The sequence below is a fragment of the Bufo bufo genome, chromosome 2 (assembly GCF_905171765.1).
Source record: "Bufo bufo chromosome 2, aBufBuf1.1, whole genome shotgun sequence".
Classification (NCBI taxonomy): domain Eukaryota; kingdom Metazoa; phylum Chordata; class Amphibia; order Anura; family Bufonidae; genus Bufo; species Bufo bufo.
Genome location: NC_053390.1, coordinates 291105547 through 291126978, shown reverse-complemented (window position 1 = coordinate 291126978; position 21432 = coordinate 291105547). Strand labels below are relative to the sequence as shown.

Sequence of the window (21432 nt, the reverse complement as noted above, 5' to 3'; positions counted from 1 at the left end):
CGGTTACAATGTGTGTTAAACTGATACTATCAACTGACAGAATGCTTTTCTTATTGGAAGTGTATTGAATAGATACTTTCAGTTAATGAGAAGCATTTATGAATATATGATCACCGGTTTACTAGGTTTGGATTGAAGTCTTACCAAACAATATAACTAGGTTTGGTTAAGACTATTGACCTCTGGTTACTCCTGGTTTATCCTCCAGGTCTGGACACCTATACCTGGACATTGGTGTGCATTAAACATTGAGCACCTGAGATCTCTTTGTCCACACGGATAGAGGATTAAATACCAGGAATCACCACAGGCCTTACAAAATAGAGGGTGTCTCGGTCTCTAACTTTACAACGGTTGACCGATTGGAGGTCACACAATTGTTCATCTTCATACCTCATTTGCTGTACAGTTCTCCACCACTAGGGAGACTGTAAAAGCTTTGTGGGCTTGATTTATCAGTGTGCCCCCTGTGACCCTATTTTGTTGGATAACTGAGCCCAGCCTAAGGGCTCTCTAGATATAATTCTGTCCCCTGACGAATCAGGTAACACTGAGGAAACGCGTCGGGACTATACCACCATCATTAAGTGTTAATTATTTTGGATAACATATCTTATTTTGTGTATGAACGTGTCTGGTACTGTAGGCGATTTCACACCAGTTGTGGATTCGCTTGCTCTTGATTCATCACATTTATCTTTGCCATCTTTTTTGCCCCCTCCCCTGGTGCTAGGGTAACCACCTAAGGACCATTTCTGGCTATCGGGCAAAGCTGGGCAGTCCATCTTAAGGAAGGGTTGCAATAGGGATATTGTGTTAGATAGGAGGAGGATATAGAGAGACAGGGTGATCTAGGGAAAGTGACCCAGCACTGTGTCTCTCTGCCTTGGTACCTGGCTACCCTTCATCCTATCTCCCTACTTTATTACTATCCCTTATTGGTCCCTCCATATCTCCGCCCATTTTTTCAGGAGATAAGTGTTACTAGTGGCAACTATTCATCTTTGTCAAGCATAGTAGGGCCCATTATTTTATCTACGTACATCATTAAATGTTATGTTTTAAATATTATAAAGCTACCCGTTCACTGTGATTTCTAATATTGACCAAGGGTTTAGCCCATTACTTCATTATAGTTTGACCGACTTTAATTGGTTGTGTTAAATTACCATTGACAATATACCCTGAATGTGAAGCACCAGTGTGAGGCTACATGGGTGCCCTGCTATTCTTACAAGTGGGAGCTCACACTGACATCTTGGCAGGATGAAAGGTGTCTACTAGAGATATTGCATTCAAGGATGTTGATCCAGGAACAAACATCTGACATCCTGAGGTTTCCAAGCCCAAACTGTCGGTGATCTGTCTTCTCTCCAGAGCAGGCTTCCCCTCCATGTCCTAGGGAAAGCCTGGTAAAAGGCAGCATGATACCATTTTTGGCATTCCTATTATAATACAGCATGCACTGTGATGTAAAGAAAATGATTATGGACCAGTAGTGATTCACCATATTTAATGAAATCCGCTGCTAAGTAACATTAACGTGCATGTGTAGGAGGAATCTTCTAATGTCATTTTACGTGGGGAAATAACAATCTTATTGTTCCTCTTCTATGTTGTGGTGGAACACGGGAGCCTTAGCTTTCATATAGTCGCTACAATTTGTCCTCCTGGTCAAGGCTGTGAAACCTTTGCAGATTCTCTTATGAAAAAGGTTACTTCTAACGGGTGATCACTGTGGATGTATCTTGACAGCGTTTTAACACTGTTCTCTCCTCCATATCAACATTCAAGATCACCCAAGAAGAACAGCTTTTGATGTGCCCACCCTGTGAAATCCAGCCAGGAGTACAACAATCCAAAGGTGCTGCTCTTATTAAATGGGGTTGTACAGGATTATAAAAAAAACTGGCTGCTTTCTTCCAACAACTGCGCCACCCCTGTTCAGGTTGTGCGTGGTATTGCAGCTTGCACTAGTCACGTGAGTGGAGCTGCAATACCAGGCACGTCCATCTACAGTTGTGGCGCAGTTCCTGTCCTCTATCTTCAACAACTACAGAATGGAATTAGATTCTTTTGAGGAAGAATGAGTAGTTATTTTTTTCCTGTTAGTTTGAGGTATTGATCAGTGAAAATCTATATGTACACCCTTGTGTGTGTATGTATATGTGTGTGTTATTTAAAAAAAAAAAATTGTGCTGCAGCTTTTGGTAAGTCCTTCCATTATATTTCCTATTCCTGGCATTTTCTTTAAAAAAAAAAAAGAAATGTATGAAACCAGCCTAGGGGGCACAGAAAATGAATGCATTTTTAGCCATTTATGTCCATATTACATCTATATAACAGGCACACCATTCTGTATATTTCAGCTGTGCTGGGAAGAAAGTGGTTAAGTTTTCAGTTGTTCCATTTCTAGGGGTAGGCAGCTTCCTGCCACCTGCTATGCCCACATCTTTCTTCCCCTTTGTCTACATGTAAATATATTTATAGCTCCTGTCTGTAAGCATTCCCCCATATCTGGATTAGAAAAGGGATCAGAACAGGACCCTAGCTGTGTCCTTGGTTAGATGCACTCTGATTTGTGACCAGGACTCTGCTGGACGCCACCCCCAGCACCACCTCCAGTGACTCCTCAGTACTAGGTGGTGGTCAGATCTTATGGTCCAGGTTAGGTTTCTTCTCTGCAGTGCACACTGCTAATATCGGCTGGTCCAGGCTAAGTGCCACCTCTGTCCTAGGCTGCATTCAGATCTAGGGGTCCAAGTTAAATTTGTCCAGCAATGCCTAGTGCAGGCATCCAGGAGCTGGATAACCACCGAGAATCCATGCAGAACGAGGAGCATGAATTTATGCTCTTCCAGAAGCAGGTCACACAGCAACTGCGGGATTTGGCCATGTTGTTGGAACCACTGACATCTGCAGTCAATGACTTGAAGGAAGAGAACCTTCTCCTCCATCTGGAACAAGAGAAGTTGACTCGGCAAGTGCAAGAGCTGACTCTTTTCCTTGGTGCCCAGGAAGCTTGCAGTTCTGTACCCCATCCTCCAAGGTTCGCCAGCACTCGCAGATCTTCCTCTGTACATCTCTCTAGGAGTAACAGTCTTGTAAGTCCCCAAGTTTGTTAACTGTATCTGTATGGACTGCAAGAAGTTGAGAACTTGAAGCACTATTAGGCATGGTCCTCAGAACTGAGATACTTTTACTAGCAGCTTCTGAACTGACGTGGGGATGGTCATCTGTGATTTTTTACTTTAACCTTGTGCAGCTGCAATTTTACATATGTATTTCGTAATGGCATCAATGCTGTCCTCTGTCTTGTTGGGTTTTAGGTACTTGGTTTCAAAAGCAATCTAGGTATTTGCTATTTGATTGTTCATGGGACGTGCAACAGAGCTTTAGAAGCTGATGTCAGCCATGCCTGCTGCTTCTGCAGAGTTTCATGTTGAATATCTAAAGATTACTAGTATGACAAAGGAATGGCCAGGGATGAAAAAAGAATTGCGTAATCTTTAAATGTAGAGCCACTCACTTTTTCCATATTCCCATTCTCTTGCGTGTGACCGTGGTTAAGATTGTATATTTGCCTACTGGTTTGTTAAAAGAGAACCTATTAACATGATAATACAATACAATCTAAAAGCACCATGTTATAGAGCAGGAGGAGCTGAGCAGATTGATTATATAGTTTTATGGGAAAAGATTCGGTAAAACCTGTAATTTATACATGAAGATCTCTGCTTTTTTATGCTTAGGCGTCATGTGGGTGGAGCCACTCAGTGATTGACAGCAAATGTGTCATGCAGAGTTAGGCGCCAGTCACTGAGTGGCACCACCCACATGACTGAAGCATAAAAAGAGCAGAGATTTAAAGGCATAAAATAAAAAATTTCCTGAATCTTTTCCCAAACTATCTGCTCAGCTCCTCCTGCTCTATATCGTTATCCTATTGACAAGTTCTCTTTAAAAATTAGCAGGTCAGGAGCCTGTTCCTTCGTTCACATGCCGGTAAAATGACCACATACACTGTATAATATATATATATATATATATATATATATATATATATTAGAGAGAGAGAGCTCATATGCAAACTATAGTTTTTAAAATGGGAACATTCAAGCTAGACATAACATGCAGGTGATCAGCTACGTTGTATAGAAACGTTGGTCGTTGGTATTTATTAGGACCTGTTATATTGAGGTCCAATGTCTATCTTCTGGCTGCATCTTCAAGTAGTAGCTGCGATACTGCACCTTGTGTGGCTGACACATCACACCTCCTTCCTTTCTAATTCTCCAGATATGATGGTGTTAATTTGTTGCAGGTCTCCTTTAAAGCATCTAGCGAAGTGCTCTGAATTGTTCAGTAACATGCTGTGTCCTGATATAGCTATTTGGATCAGGTGCCAGGCACATTCCTCTTTGTTTGTGTGGTTCACTAGCAACTCATCCATCCAAATCCTCCATTATATACTCTGGTTTCACATCCTGCAGAGGGCTTAAACTATGGCTGTGCTCATTTTTTCACAAGTGAAATCTTATAACGCATGTGATGAAGTAAAGCATTCTCCATACCTGAGGCCTGGGAGCCGCATGTTGCCCACGATTCCATTCTGTGTGCCCCCCAACCCCAACCATCTAGTCACAGAAATGGATGGTTGTGTGTGTCCGCCCACATTTAGTTTCCATATCGGCGAGATGAGTGGGGCACAGCTTGGGATAAGGGGTGAGCAAGTACTATTGGTGCATTATGTAGCCATCTCTGGGTCATCCATATAGAGGGGAATGTGTCTTTTTACCATTGTTTGGCAGAAAGAAGTATGAGTTAGTGGCAATCCACTCGGAGGTGCCAAGAAAGAAGGAGGACCCCAACTCTCCAAGTAGTTAGGAGTCCTTGAAGTGGAACCTGCATGTTTAAATGTGCCAGGTGGTAATACCCTTTTAAGTTTTATTGTGGCCCTTGGGAGTTGTTCAATAAGGCATTGTGGTCCGTGGGCCAGAAAAGATTACAGGCTGGATCTCTTCAGACGTGAGTAGCATGGTTGCAACTAGCACATGGCCAAGGAGTATTTCTTAAGACATGTGAAGATTAAAGGTGTTGACTGCTTATAACATTCATTTTTTTTTTGTCTCCTGATAATATGCTAAACACAAGGTGTCCTATTGCTGGGACCTTTAGGAATCAGCTGTAGTGTTAAATGGTGGGTCCTTGAGTGCAGAGAGAGACTCCATGAAGCCACTTTAGCTAATAGTCCTCTTAGCCCAAATTCAGACTTGATGCAGTTTGTTCCAAACACAGGAGTAGACACAAGGGATTAGAAGTCTTATCTTTAAAGTTTTGGATCCGCTCCTGCCTTTGACTTGTAAAACTTTCTAAAAAAAAATTGTATGTGTGACTACAGCCTTATTAAGTACATAAAGACTGGTTTCTAATCCAAACAATCCCTGTCAAGCGTTTTATAGTTCTTCCTGTTAAGGACACCGGTCACCTTCCAAAAACAGTACTTCATAGAGCATCTCAAATACATAATCACTGTTCACCGTTAAAGGGCACATCTCAATGTCTCTTATCCGTGTATAGACACTCACTAGTAAATGTCATGAGAAATCCATTTGAGATGAGATGCCAGGAACGTAAGGTGAGATACCAGGAACATGTTTTCCAGATTCAGCTCTGCAACTAATTAAAATTTAGGTGGGTAGAACTTGATTTTAAAATTCTCAACAGAAATTGTCGATAAATATGCTGTTTATGGGTCTATTTTATATAATGTAATATTTTGTGCTTGAGATGTTGTCTGGCTGGTCCACAGGTTGAGCCGGAGCCATCACCACAGGGAAATCGGCAAGTTGAGATATTTCTTCCAAGCACAACTGAGAATGTGAAAGTGGAACTAGAGAAAAAAGGCAAAGTGACAGCTGAGGAACTGCGCACTATAGAAGAGGAGGATGTGCTTGATAAGATGGTGAGTCCGATGGGCACAGATTGTCTGGATAGATTCCGATGGACATAAATTAGCCTGATAAGTCTCAGGCTATAGGGACATATTGGTATATTGGAGGCTCTTATCATTTATTTCTTTTTGTGTTACGCAGTTGGATGCCACAACAGACTTTGAAGAGAGGAGGGTAATCAGGACAGCCATGAGGGAGCTACGGCAGAGAAAGAGAGGTACCTTACATGGTTTTTATTAGCTAAAGATGCGGTAAAAATGGTAATAATGGCCAATATACAACTTATAAGTTCTTGCACTAGCACAAAGACCACTCAGTATACAAATCCTCATCATAAACCAGCAGAAGCATAGGCCTTATAAACCACAACGTACAAACCTGTATCTGAAGGAACGTTTGTGGGGTTACCACCCAACTAGAATATCTGGGTGTTACTAGTGGGGGTCGGGGGGATGTCCCTGCACAGTGTGATACTGGCAGCACTGATTGTATAGTGTCAGACTTGGCAGGAACACGCCTCCTACTGGTAGCACCTATCTGGAGCTTTATTGCTGATTGATGGCAATTCATTGTAGCAGGGCTCGACAAATCCCAGGCGCCAGGTCGCCATGGCGACCAGGAATTTAGTCCTGGCGCTTGGGTATTTGTCAGCCCGTTTTCAAAGGTGCCCGGGCGATGGGTGCGGAGCTGCCGTTCTGTCCGGAGGCAGCACCGTTTGAAACAGCTCCGTCACAGCACACAATAGCAGAGACGCTGGCAGCAGGGAGGGGAGGGACTCGGGAGGAGTGTAATCTGATCCTAGAGTGGAAGCTGCTTCTGACAGCCCCTCCCCTCCCCGCCCACCAACCAATCAGAGCTGAGGCAAGGCAAGCACTAGCAGCTCTGGGTCACTGACACAAGTACAGGAGGGAGTCTAGAAAGAATCGAATGAGTCTCAGGTTAAAAGAATCTAAAGATCCGAATTAGTTAGAGACTCATTCGATTCTTTGAGTTAAAAGAGCCGTGAGTCAGACTCTAGAACAGGTTACACTGAGGCTCTCGGCTGATGCTTTTGTTGCAGCAGTGATAAGATTAAGGGACAGGAGCAGGAGCAGAGAGATAAGAGAAGTGACAGGACACAGTTTAGATTACAGTTTGAATTAACCCTTTAGGATCAAATTGGCTTCTCAAGGAGATATATATGTTAAAGGCATCCCTTCTTCTGTCTCATTCAGTAGCTATATAACTAAGGGTACTTTCACACTTGCGGCAGAACGGATCCGTCAGGCTGTTCAACCTGTCGGATCCGTCCTTCCGCTGTTTCGCCGGACCACCGCTCCGTCCCCATTGACTATAATGGGGGCAGAGCTCTGGCGCACCACGGCAGTGCATGGTGAAAGGCCGCCGGACTAAGGCTACTTTCACACTACCGTTCGGGGCTCCGCTCGTGAGCTCCATTTGAAGGGTCTCACAAGTGGCCCCGAACGCATCCGTACTGCCCTAATGCATTCTGAGTGATCCGCTCAGAATGCATCAGTCTGGCAGCGTTCAGCCTCCGCTCCGCTCAGCAGGCGGACACCCGAACGCTACAAGCAGCGTTCGGGTGTCCGTCTGGCCGTGCGGAGGCAAGCGGATCCGTCCAGACTTACAATGTAAGTCAATGGGGACAGATCCGTTTGAATTTGACACTATATGGCTCAATTTTCAAACGGATCCGTCCCCATTGACTTTCAATGTAAAGTCTGGACGGATCCGTCTGAACAACTTTCGCACTTAGAATTTTTTCTACAATATAATGCAGAAGGATCCGTTCTGAACGGATCCCAAGTCTGCATTATATGAGCGAATCCGTCTGGGCAGACCCCAGACGGATCCGCTCTGAACGGTAGTGTGAAAGTAGCCTAAAAGTACTGCATGTCCAACTTTTTAGTCCGGCGGCCTCTCACCGCGAACTGCCATGCTGCGCCGGAGCTCCACCCCCGTCCCCATTATAGTCAATAGGGTCCGGGGACGGAGCGGCGGTATATGTAAAATGGTATACAGCATTATTGGGGGGGCTCTATGGAAAAGTGGGGGAGGGGAGCACTATGGGGGCACCTACTGGGGGCTTTATGACGCGGCTCCGCCTGGCTCCTAACTTTTTTAGCTGGCTCCTAGATTCCAAGGAAATTTGTCAAGCCCTGATTTATAGCTTCCAGAAGGAACATAGGGTCGTATAATAGAATCATAGGAACATATGCTTCAGAATTGTCATAACTTGGGGAATACAAGTAGTTACTAAACAGTGGTAAAAATTAGTTCTAAGCCAGTTACCTTTAACCAGAAAAATTAGTTTTATTGTATAGTTAAGTATTTTGGTTTGACATTAGAACAACGGGAGAAGGAGAGAGAGCAGCGCTTACAGGAACTAAAGAACAAGGAGAAGGAGTCCAGGATGGCACGAACCACACAGACCAGTTTACGGCAGAGCGAAACCATAAATCACGGCTCGGCAATTAGCACCATTACTAAGACACAGAGGTTGATGCAGTCAAGTAAGTAACTAATTGTTGGTATCTTTTTTACCCAAGGTTCCTTTATGCAACAGTAATAGAATGGTCTTCATTGTGGTTCTACAGTAGAATCGGTCCCCACTAAATTATTTGGTCACGTTCTCAATAATATACTGTATTGTTGAAAAGCTGTGGACCTTGATGCAGACACTGTCCTTGCTTATTGAGTGTTGATAAAGAAATTTTATAGTGTTAGAATGTCAGTGGTACAGTGGTGATTTCCATATTTGTGAAAATGAAATGTGTTTGAGGGTGGGTTCACATCACGTTTTTCCCGTCTGTTTAACATATGCAAAAAACGTATACGTTAAACTGATGGATCAGATTAATGCCATACAGTGTCAGTCATCTGTCACTGTAGAGCTCCATTGCGAATTTTTTTTTTTATTATTTTTTTTTTTACCATTTGTAAAAAAAAAATACAAATAAAATGACTTTTTTAATTTTTATTTTTTACTGGACTCTGCATAAAACGTGATGTGAACCCACCCTAACATGTTTAGAACAATATTTATCATACAGCACTCATAGGGAATCTGTCACCACCCTAACTGTATGGCACTGTAGCTCTGCTATAGTCTTTTGTAAATATACCTTTATGTCCAAATCAAAGTATTCTATCCCCACAAAAAAAAAACTTTTTTTTACAAATATGATAATTAGCCTGTAAAGAGCCTAAGGGGCTGTACTTATTGGTGCTGGAGCCCAGCCATGCCCATCAGAAGAGCACCCTGCTCCTCCATCCTCTTGTTCTCCTCAGCACAGCCATAGCATACTTACACAGCACTGACAGGATGATTGTGGCCCTGCCCTCCCCCAACTGAATAACCCAGTGATTTGGCCATGTTTGGGTCCAAGGAGCCTAGAAGTCATATCATATGCTGATGAGGAGGAGGGAGGAGCAGGGCACCCTTCTGATGGGCGTGGCTAGGCTCCAGCAAAGATGAGTACAGCCCCTCGGTCTCTTTTCAGCCCAATTAGCATATTTATGACGCATTCTCTTTATGGTACAGCATGTGCTGTATATCTGCCCCACTTCTCGGTTGGGAATCCTATCCAAAAATCTGCAACAAGTGTGCCACTTAAAGGGATTGTCCAGGGGGATACATTTGTGGGGAAAAAAGACCAGAATGGAATAAAAGGGGGAAAAAAAGCATTGTTCACCTCACCAGTGCCTTGTTGCTGCTCTGGTCCCTGCTCCTGTCCGCTCTGTGTACCCTGCTTATCACAAAGAAAATGGCTGGCAATGTCCACCCTGCCAATAACTGGCCTCGGCAGTGACCTGAGCATGCGTTTCCTGTGTGTCGAGCAGGGACTGGAACAACAACGGTGGGTGTTACTGACCTGAGTAATGCTACTCTTTACCCTTCCTCCTCCTGCTTCCTTTGCCGGCACCTACTTCATGATTGACAGGCCCAGCTTCTTGTATGGTCATCTCACTGGGCCCTAATAATCAGCAATTAGGGGCTGGCAGAGGAAGTAGGTGGAGCATAGGTGCACAGAATTGTTTGGGCCTGCCCTCAGTGCACTTAAATGCTAATTTGCATATAGATTCTAATATTTAATTGACTATTTATATTTAATAAATATTAAAAATATTTCTTCAAAATGAAGCAACAGATCACTAGATAGCCCGACAAGGCATTGTGCCTTGGATTTCCTGGTGACAGACTCTGACTATAAGCTTGTCTGCATCCAATTAAAAGAAAAACCCACCAATAGAAAGGTATTTACCGGTAATTAAATCAAAGCAAAAATTACTTTTCAAACATCATTTTTTGCATTATACAGATGATGGCAGCAAAACCTCAAGAACCACTACTGTTGAGGCCAGTTATGTAAAACGATCGGAGAGTGAGTTTATACAATTTCTTACAATCTCCTTCATGTTTCAGGTGTTTGAAAGTGCTTACCATTGACAGTGTTTTCTTTATACGAAAGCAATGACTGTTAGATAGATATTTGCTCAAAAAAATAAAGGGAACACAAAAATAACATCCTAGATCTGAATTAATTAAATATTCTTCTGAAATACTTTGTTCTTTACATAGTTGAATGTGCTGACAACAAAATCACACAAAAATAAAAAAAAATGGAAATCAAAATTTTCAACCCATGGCGGTCTGGATTTGGAGTCACCCTCAAAATTAAAGTGGAAAAACACACTACAGGCTGATCCAACTTTGATGTAATGTTCTTAAAACAAGTCAAAATGAGGCTCAGTAGTGTGTGTGGCCTCCACGTGCCTGTATGACCTCCCTACAACGCCTGTGCATGCTCCTGATGAGGTGGCGGACGGTCTCCTGAGGGATCTCCTCCCAGACCTGGACTAAAGCATCTGCCAACTCCTGGACAGTCTGTGGTGCAACGTGACGTTGGTGGATAGAGCGAGACATGATGTCCCAGATGTGCTCAATTGTATTCAGGTCTGGGGAACAAGCGGGCCAGTCCATAGCATCAATGCCTTCGTCTTGCAGGAACTGCTGACACACTCCAGCCACATGAGGTCTAGCATTGTCTTGCATTAGGAGGAACCCAGGGCCAACAGCACAGCATATGGTCTCACAAGGGGTCTGAGGATCTCATCTCGGTACCTAATGGCAGTCAGGCTACCTCTGGTGAGCACATGGAGGGCTGTGCGGCCCTCCAAAGAAATGCCACCCCTCACCATTACTGACCCAATGCCAAACCGGTCATGCTGGAGGATGTTGCAGGCAGCAGAACGTTCTCCACAGCGTCTCAAGACTCTGTCACATGTGCTCAGTGTGAACCTGCTTTCATCTGTGAAGAGCACAGGGCGCCAGTGGTGAATTTGCCAATCTTGGTGTTCTCTGGCAAATGCCAAATGTCCTGCACGGTGTTGGGCTGTAAGCACAATCCCCACCTGTGGACATCGGGCCCTCATGGAGTCTGTTTCTGACCGTTTGAGCAGACACATGCACATTTGTGGCCTGCTGGAGGTCATTTTGCAGGGCTCTGGCAGTGCTCCTCCTGTTCCTCCTTGCACAAAGGCTGAGGTAGCGGTCCTGCTGCTGGGTTGTTGCCCTCCTACGGCCTCCTCCACGTCTCCTGATGTACTGGCCTGTCTCCTGGTAGCGCCTCCATGCTCTGGACACTACGCTGACAGACACAGCAAACCTTCTTGCCACAGCTCGCATTGATGTGCCATCCTGGATAAGCTGCGCTACCTGAGCCACTTGTGTAGGTTGTAGACTCCGTCTCATGCTACCACTAGAGTGAAAGCACCGCCAGCATTCAAAAGTGACCAAAACATCAGCCAGGAAGCATAGGAACTGAGAAGTGGTCTGTGATCACCACCTGCAGAACCACTCCTTCATTGGGGGTGTCTTGCTAATTGCCTATAATTTCCACCTGTTGTCTATCCCATTTGCACAACAGCATGTGAAATTGATTGTCACTCAGTGTTGCTTCCTAAGTGGACAGTTTGATTTCACAGAAGCGTGATTGACTTGGAGTTACATTGTGTTGTTTAAGTGTTCCCTTTATTTTTTTGAGCAGTGTATGTATGTGTGTGTGTGTATATATGTGTGTGTGTGTGTGTGTGTGTGTGTGTATATATATATATATATATATATATATATATATATATATAAATATAAATATATAAAATTAGGGATCGACCGATTATCGGTTTTACCGATATTATCGGCCGATATTGAGGATTTTGATCGGTATCGGCATCTATTTTGCCGATATTCCGATAACGTATTGGGAACACAGAACGCGCTGCTCAGCGCGTTCTGTGTTCCCTCCGCAGCACAGGGGAGAAGGAAGCCGTGTCTCCTCCCCCTGTGCTGCTGCCGCTGCCGCCAATGGCAGGAGATGAGACAAGAGGACGGGCGGGGCTGTGGCCGCTGCGCCACCAATGAAGATGAGTCTTTCATTAATTCATATACAGGAGGCGGGAGCTGGCTGCAGAATCACATAGCCGGCTCCCGACCTCTATGAACGGCAGCTGCGGTCCGCGGTAGTTAACCCCTTAGGTGCCGCGGATCGCAGCTACCGCTCATAGAGGCCGGGAGCCGGCTATGTGATTCTGCAGCCAGCTCCCGCCTCCTGTATATGAATGAGAGACTTATCTTCTTTGGTGGCGCAGTGCGCCCCCCCCCCCCCCCCCAAGCCCCCCAGTATTAATCATTGGTGGCGCAGTGCGCCCCCCACCCCATCCCAATAGTAAAAACGTTGGTGGCGCAGTGCGCTCCCCCACCCAAGCCCACCCCCCCAGTATTAATCATTGGTGGCAGTGGCCACAGGATCCCCTCTCCCCTGCTCCTCCGATCGGAGCCCCAGCAGTGTAATCCTGGGGCACCGATCGGTTTCCATGGCAGCCAGGACGCTATTGAAGCCCTGGCTGCCATAGTCAGCTCCATGCTGCTGTGTGCACAGAGCAGCAGGGACAGTGTGAGATCCTATTCACCCTGATAGAGATCTAGCAGGGGGGATAGGACAAGGGTTCTAGTCCCTAAAAGGGCTAAAAGTTAGTAAAAAAAAAAAAAAAACAACACAAAAATATTAAGTATAAATGAAAAAGATTAAAAATAAATAATAATACACGTTAACAATAAACATATTAATTTTCAGCAGATTTGTGTAGGAAAATTTTTTTTCTCAAAAATAAAAATACCCAGAATATCAGTATAAATTATCGGCTATCGGCCTGAAAGTTTACAAATTATCGATATCGGCCCTAAAAAAATCAATATCGGTTGATCCCTAATATATATATAACAAATTAAGGTAACAATCAACTTCTGTCAGCTGCAGGGGTGGGAGGGAGGGTGACTTTCTCCCTGCAGCTCACACTCACACAGCACAGTGCTGCTGTCTGAGAGTGAGCTGTTCAAAAGAACATCCCTGTGTCCGTCCAGGTCCTGGGCCGGACAGAGAACAGGGAGTCTGAAAGCCGGACCTCTGGCCACTCTAGGGGCTGGCTGCTGTCCGCTATGGAGGTCAGTGTTAAGGGGCAGGCTGTTGTGGGGGGAACAGAGCTCTGTAAAGATCACTGTTAAAGGGGTGGGTTATTGTGGAAATCACTCTTAACGAGACGGGAGGTCACTAATAAACGGGCAGCTGCTGTGGAGGTCACTGTCGAAGGGGCGGGGTGCTGTAGAGGACATTGTTATGGGGGATACTGTCGATTTATCTTTTAACGACACACACAAACATTAACTAGATGAAATATACCCTTGCGAAGCCGGGTCCTTCTGCGTGTGTGTGTGTGTGTGTATGTATGTATATCTATCTATCTATCTATCTATATATATATATCTTGTTTAGTTTGTCGTTTTACACTATAGCAGCTGCAGATAGCCATTCTTTGATAAATCTGTCATATTTGCTGTCTGATGTTCAGTCTACACTCCCTGACTTCTCCTTAGCCATCATCTAAACTGTTTTATGCCCAAATCAAAGCTCAACTTTGCTGCAGAGTTTTGCGTTTAGCTTTAGACCTGAATGATGACAAAGATGTCAACTCTAAACTGACAAAACAATAAAAGCATATTAAAGTATTCCTAAAAAATGAACTACTTTTCTTTTAATGAGCTGCTTAAAACCGAAGTAAAAATGTCTAACCTACATGTACTATACACTGCACCTGACGCTTTACTCTGAAAGCCTTCTGATTAGATATATCTAAGGCCCATTTATCATTTGCAGATGGTGGAACGGTTGTCCAGACAAAATCTTCATTCAGCGCCACATCTAAGAAGGTCGGCAGGTAAATATGAAATTCTGTGGGCTGCATTCTAACATTCCAACCTCCATTAACTTACATGCTGCAATACGGTACCATCATAGTATATTCACTTCTTGGCCAAATACTGAATTTAAAAAGCTTCACTTTTTCTTAATCAAGAGATATCTCATGTTGGTGCTAAAACTTGCCGAGCTTAATGTAACACTCTTTACAGTGTCGTATAACCTACCCAGTGTAGCTTAATTTTTAGCACTTGTTTAGCTGGCATTTGCTTGCATTTTATAGGCCTGCTAGAGTAATCATCCTTCTTATTATTTGGTTGTAAAGTCCTGAGCAGTAAAGGTCTTTTTATCTGTCGTGCTGCAGTGTTTTTGATCGTGAAGATGACGGGGTGGCTGCCTTGGAGAGGAGGCAAGCAGAAAAGAAGAAGGAGCTCATGAAAGCGCAAGCTCTGCCTAAAACACCAGCCACACAAGCCCGTAAGGCCATGATTGAAAAGCTGGAGAAAGATAGTGGAAGGTATTGAGATTTTAGATGGTCTTCGTTCTTTTGGTTTCCTAATTTTGTAAGTTTACCGGTATATACATTCTATAGCTTTATCAGTATTGTAATTTAAAATCCCTGTTTTGTGGGGTCTGTTGGGGCATACTAAGACAGAATGGCCCTTTTTAATGAAAACTGCTAATGAAATTCTCGCTTTCACAGATTGTTTTTAGAATTTCTGTGTTCACAACTAGTAATGAAGCCAATTAGGAAGCAATACGGAATTTCCTATCCTTCTGTATGGAATTAAGAACCGACTGTATCCGCTTAATTTTTATGAATCATGTACATTTCTTTTTTCTCTTTTTTTTTCAGTCCTTCTACTCCAGCTTTTTCCAAAGTTGCCACCCCCCGATCCTCAGCATTTGGTGTTCCTAATGCTAACAGTATCAAGCAGATGTTGTTAGACTGGTGCAAAGCGAAAACTAGAGGCTATGAGGCAAGTGTCGGGTTAACTCTAAAGGGCTCCTACAGCGCTGTAACCTGATGATATCATCTTTACGACAGTGTAGTACCTGAGGTGGTGGGCATCGCCATTTGTTAATTTTTCTCTTGCCATGCAATCTGTGTAGTGAGTCCATATAGACTTGCCACCTCTGTCACACCAGCTTCCTAAGATTAGAGCTTGGAAACTCATGCATTATACCTAGTGCAGACACAAGGTGCCAGTGTTAAGACCCCTTTACATGGCCCAATGTAGCAAGTGATGTAAATGAGCAAGCTATTGTCAGGAAGGAAATATGCACCAATCTCCTCCACAGTATGGGAAGGAATGATCACTGCCAGTGTTCATCCCCGTACAGAATCTTTGTTTGCTGGCAGCAGATGCTGTTTAGACGGCACAATCTGCTGCCAACAAATGATAATTTAGGTGTCCACACCAACCATCCTATTACCTGATGACCGGGTGCAATCAGCATTTCACACCGCACCTTTACACAGGCAGATTATCGCTAACAAGCAGTCATACAAACACTCGTTAGCAATAGTCTGCCTGGACCACCAATGAGACCACCTAATGCTCTGGAAATATGATCGCTGGTATCTAATTGGTCGCTATAGATCATAGAATTAGTGGACCTAAACCACAAAGGTGCAGCAGCACTTCCCAGAGCACCCTGCACCTTTTGGGTTTGATCAGTAGTGCTTTGCTTTTCCAGCATGAGGAGCATGGATCCATCTATAGGATCCCCTTAGGTCCCCTTTTAACTGTCTTAATATCAACGTACGGATCATTAGGGGATATAGAACTATTTCCGTCTCAATGTCTTTCTCATTTGAAGTTTGGCGTTTGTATGACTGACTGTTGGCATGCATTCTCTTCCAGAATGTGAACATCCAGAACTTTTCTTCTAGCTGGAGTGATGGAATGGCCTTTTGTGCCTTGGTCCATAATTTCTTTCCTGAGGCGTTTGACTACAACACGCTCAGCCCACAAAACAGGAGACAGAATTTTGACTTGGCATTTTCTGCTGCAGAGTACGTATTCAATTATGTCATGTTCTCCATTGTAAAGGTATATGACTGTTATCAATGTCTTGGGTTACTTGAATCGTTCTACGGATCTATTAGACCTGAGGTGCAAGCATTGTTCTGTAAATTGAAGCTTTATTATGCACGTGCTCCTATTATAGGATTATGTTCTCTTTCTGTTGCCCTTCTCCTTTGGTTGTAAGACTGCTTATATATTTTCTTCTGCAAAGCAAATCTATCTGGTGGTTCAAGGCATGTTCACATAATGCACAGCAAAGACTATGCAACGTATGCATTTATCTGCACAAGTTTATATGTATATAGATATGTTGTAGTTGCATACCCATCTCCACAAATCCAGCTCTTAGAGCAGGGTACAGCAACCTTCGGCACTCCAGCTGATATGAAAGTACAACCCCCAGCATGCACACTTGGCTATTCTTGTAACTCCTGTATCAGTGACAGGAGGATTCTGGGAGTTGTAGTTTCAGAACGCTGGAGTGCCGGAGGTTGACTGATCACTGGTTAACTTCTAGTGTTTCATTATGCACACCTATATCATCCCTACTAATTCAGAATAAATAGGGTTGGTCTTAGTGTACCGCCAGTAGAAACGTACAATGAAATGGATTCTTTTTAGTGGGAATTGGTCATTGCATAATATATATATATATATATATATATATATAATTAGCCTTTATGCAAATCGAAATTGTCCTTGTTCATCCATGCACAGATCCATCAATACACGAACATATACTTAGTGGGGGGGGGGGGGGGGAAGCATTCAAATTACATTAAAATGACATTGAACAATGGTGAGGGAAGGGCTGTGTGAAAATGAAAGCCCAAAAGATGGTTGGGCGTGCTGGAGATTTAACGGGTATGGTGCATAGTTGCAGACGTTTGCATATATCTTTTCATGTTGCCACTGATGCCAGTCATGTAGCTTGTAATTACATCTACAATATGTCTTAATTGCATTCTGCCATGAAATGCTTCCTTCTCTTAATTTTGGGCTGTAACATTTTCCTTTTTTCCCCCCTATGTTTTAAGATTGACACAAAGTTTTGATTGATCTTGGTTAACCTGCTTTGTTTCCGCTTTTTGGGAAAATTCTGCACTTTATATGGCTGTCAGTACAGGAAATCCATCGAAATATTGTTCTTCCCTTATTCTCTTCTATCCAATGGTATCTGGAGTAATAACACTAATGCATGGATTGCATTGGATTTGGCGTTTCTTACTTTTGGGGAAATGAGACAGCTCCCCGGGGTGGTAAATAGTATGTGTAGTAATGGCACTATCCAGTCAGCACTCCATATTCTCCCACGTATGCACTGCTGATCCTCTGCTTGTTGATGGCTTACTTTATGTTAACCATTGTCCTGCTTTTCTGTGGCTAATACATTCATAAAGGGAACCTGTCACGTTGAACATGGTGGCTGATCTGCCAGCAACATGGTATAGATTCATTGGAGATTGCTATATAGTTTTGTTAGAAATGTTTTTTTTTTTTTAAATCACTGCTCCATTTAAGCCTAAGAGTCCAGTGAGCGCTACTACTCAGTGATTGACAAGTCTCTGCATGCACAGTCTATATATCTGTATATCTGCTCAGCTCCTCCTGCTCTAACATGCTGCCTGCTGATCAGACACCATGGTCAGTTTGACAGGTCCCCTGTAAGACCGCACTATGCATGCTTGCTGGTGGTATATTCTCCATTTACATTGTGTATGTAGAGCGCCTACATGTTCCTAGAATTCTATGTATATCATGATGTTGATGTCTTCCACTGTCACTGTTCTGTGTATACATAAAATGTAGATCCTCCTCCGAAATTAGAGTTAAAGGGGTTGTGTCAAGTTTAGACGTTATCCCCTATTCACAGGATAGGGAATGAGTAACTGATCACTGAGGTTCTGACTGCTGGGACCCCCCTCTGATCCTAAGAACAGAGGTCCTGTTCCCCCATTTTGATAAATGGTCAGGTTGTCCATGCATCCTGCCGCTCTGTTAATTCTCTATGGCACTGCTGGAAACGCTAAGAGCTGTACTCTATTTCCGGCAGTCCCAGAGAGAATGAATGGAGTGTCAGTGCACATGCACGACCTCCCGCTACATCATGTTGGGGGAGCGGAAACCCTGTTCTTGGAATTGGTGGGGGTTCCAGCGGCCGGACCCTAAACTTGACACAACCCCTTTTAAATCTATCTTATTAGATCAATATAAAATATTTAGTTCCTTTTAATCGGTGTGTCCCTAGAATCATCTTTATGCCGGATTCACATGTCTGGAAATATTTGGGTCATCTTCTGACCACAAAAAACATAGTGTGGTGGATTCTGTGAGAAATCAAGCAGCTGGGAACACACAGGAGATGGCCAAAATAGATGTTCATCCCATCACTCAACCCTTCTATCAAGTAGCTTGTCACAACCATGTAGGGCTAATCTCACACTGAGATTCTTCTTGTTTCCTAGTAAGGAGAAATCTGACCTGGCAACCAGATACAGCGCTTCTTCCTTTATCAGGCATTTATCAAGTTGTATCCCTGGATAAATGCCCCCATCTTTAAGTAGCTGACTAGTCAAGACACATGTGCTTAGCCCAATTTCCATGGAGCATATAGCTAAAAAAGACTTGTGCTTAAAGGGGTTTTGAGATTCTGTTATTGACCGGTCCTCAGGATAGATCATCAGTACCAGATCAGCAGGGGTCCAGCACATGGTTCACCCACCAATAAGAGGCGGCAGAGCTTGGATAAGTGGTGTGGATTCTTCCTAGGCAAGTCATATTCATTCTCTGCGAGGAGGCTGCGTCGCTCACCAGGACACTGCTACCTCTTCACAGAGATGATTGGCGAGGCTTCCAGGTGTCGAACACAACCGATCTGATATTTAGGATAGCTCATCAATATCTGAATCTCTGAAAACCCTTTTAAACTTTTGATCCCCAAAAGATATATAATAGCCTGACTATTCTGAACCCCAAAGGAGCCTCACCCCATCTATAACTGTTGGGGCTCATTCAAACGACCGTGTATTTGTGTCTGCATCCGTCCCGCATTTTGTGCAACAGATGTGGACCCATTCAATTCAATGGGGCCTCAAAAGATGGGGACAGCACACTGTGTGCTGTCCGCATCTGTACTTCCGTTCCACGGCCCCACAAAAAAATAGAGTATGTCCTATTGTCCATTTTTGTGGATAAAATAGACATTTCTATCATAGGGCTGGCCTTTCCTTTCCGCAAAATGCAGAACGCACATGGTCTGCTCATTCAGATACGGTCGTCTGAATGAGCCCTTAAACTGTTAATAAATGTATTGCCACATAAGGCTAGAGAATAAGGGGGTCCTTTATTAAGCTGAAATACGCCTATATTAGTTGCTGGTCTTAATAAATGTGCCCCTAATACCGTATTACTGGGGTTCCAGGATTGTGACCAGAGGGGTATTCCCATCTCAAACTTGTCTTGACTTTTCTACAGCTACAGTTTCTGTAAGGCCCATTCAGCTGTATGGGAGCTCCAGAAAGACAGTGTAGCACAGCTTACCTGGCTCTTTTCATAGTCCCAAGGACCATCCAGGCAGGAGGAGGTACATCCTGAGACAGGAATACCCCTTTAGGTTTTAGCATGGTCATGGGTGGAATAGTTATAGTGCAGAATAGTGTCTCCAACGCAGCTTCTAGGGTTGAGGGTTTTTTTTCTTTCTAGTTGTCCACCATCATCTACACAACTCATGCTGCATATACTAAGATTCGTAATGGAATCTGTGTCACTTTTTAACTCTGGCTTTTTGCACTTCACATGGACTGTTTCCCCATTCTACCACCTCTCCACCAGCTACAGTCACACCCCATGTAATCGTCCAAGGTCTGTTACCCCATTGAATTTATTTATTTGTGTTCTCTTCAACCATGCACCTCGGTTCTTGGACACGCACAGCATGGGTATGTTCATGGTAATGGCACCAGAATGTTTAAATCACTCATGAATGTCTCTCTTCTCTCTTTTTTTCTTTCTCTCCCTCCACTGGGCTGTGTTCACTGGTTCCCCTTCTGTCTTTCCACCTCTCCTTGTCCGTTCACCCCTAGGAAGCACGCTGACTGTCCGCAATTGCTAGACGCAGAGGATATGGTCCGCATGCGAGAACCGGACTGGAAATGTGTTTACACGTACATCCAGGAGTTCTACCGCTGCCTGGTGCAGAAGGGGATGGTAAAAACCAAAAAGTCTTAGGACTTTTTGCGACATAGACACAATGGTGAGAATGAATTTCACGGTTCCTGACAAGGTGTGTGCGCGTGATGTGTTTACAGAGCATATGTATTCTGCAGTGCCAGCGAACGGATGAAAGCTGTAAAGTTCCCAGCTTGTCAAAAGATGCCTCATAAGGAATACAGCTGCGGTACTTGGTTTCACACTTCATCAGGGCTTGTGGATTATCTCAGATTTGATTATGAGGGTTTCCAGAGAAACTGTTCTTGTTTGCATTAAACAGTAACCGTCTGTCATATTCCAGTAGAAGTGAGCTGCGCTTACAGAGAATGAGGTTATGAAATGATTTCTATGTGAGCCTATGAATTTATGGATATATCACTAGATTTATGTAGCACCTCCTATATTTTGGTGTTGTGTTCCTGCTCTCGTTTTTTACAGATATGTTGGCCTTTTAAAACCAGGAAATGCTTTAGCTTGCTATATTCGTTGTCCATTACATAGTTCTAAGCTAACAGCTAGTCCTCCCAACAACCCACCACACGATCAGCCAAGCTTTTTTGTGTTCTCCCCTCTGGCAGTAGCTTGTATATCTGGAGAACAAAGGATCAGGCATGTTGAAATTCAACTGCCCGACTCTTCTTTTCCCTAACATTGGGGCAGAGTCTGGAGATTAGATGGTCTTCCAGTAAGGCTACTTTCAAATTAGCGGTAGCATTCTCTGGCAGGCTGTTCCGGTGGGTGAACAGCCTGCTGGATCGGTGCCGACATGTCATGGTTTTGTTCTGGCCGCCTCTCAGCATGTTTTCCGTGCTGCGGCCGGACCTTATAGTGAATGGGGCCGGAGCGGACTTCCGGCGGCACGCTTGCATTAGCGGCAGCATGAATCCCGCAGGCTGTTCACCTGCCGGAGAAGGCTGCCGCTAATGTGAAAGTAGCCTTATGCGGGTTCAGCCAATATTCTTGTGATATTTGTGTCTACGTTTA

General features: G+C 43.9%; 1 protein-coding gene across 2 annotated transcripts in view; it reads left to right on the top strand.

Moving 5' to 3' along the window:
• SMTN (smoothelin) overlaps window positions 1-21432 on the top strand; it is a 141038-nt gene that overhangs the window by 93785 nt on the left and 25821 nt on the right. The window contains exons 11-19 of one of the 2 annotated variants that reach the window (XM_040416719.1): window positions 5813-5965; window positions 6096-6171; window positions 8303-8467; window positions 10277-10339; window positions 14165-14225; window positions 14571-14723; window positions 15063-15186; window positions 16075-16226; window positions 20322-20491. In XM_040416719.1, the coding sequence (XP_040272653.1) occupies window positions 5813-5965; window positions 6096-6171; window positions 8303-8467; window positions 10277-10339; window positions 14165-14225; window positions 14571-14723; window positions 15063-15186; window positions 16075-16226; window positions 20322-20466 (1092 nt within the window). In that variant the 3' untranslated portion in view covers window positions 20467-20491. The remainder of the gene's footprint in view (window positions 1-5812; window positions 5966-6095; window positions 6172-8302; window positions 8468-10276; window positions 10340-14164; window positions 14226-14570; window positions 14724-15062; window positions 15187-16074; window positions 16227-20321; window positions 20492-21432) is intronic. The other variant, XM_040416718.1, reaches the window with a different exon arrangement.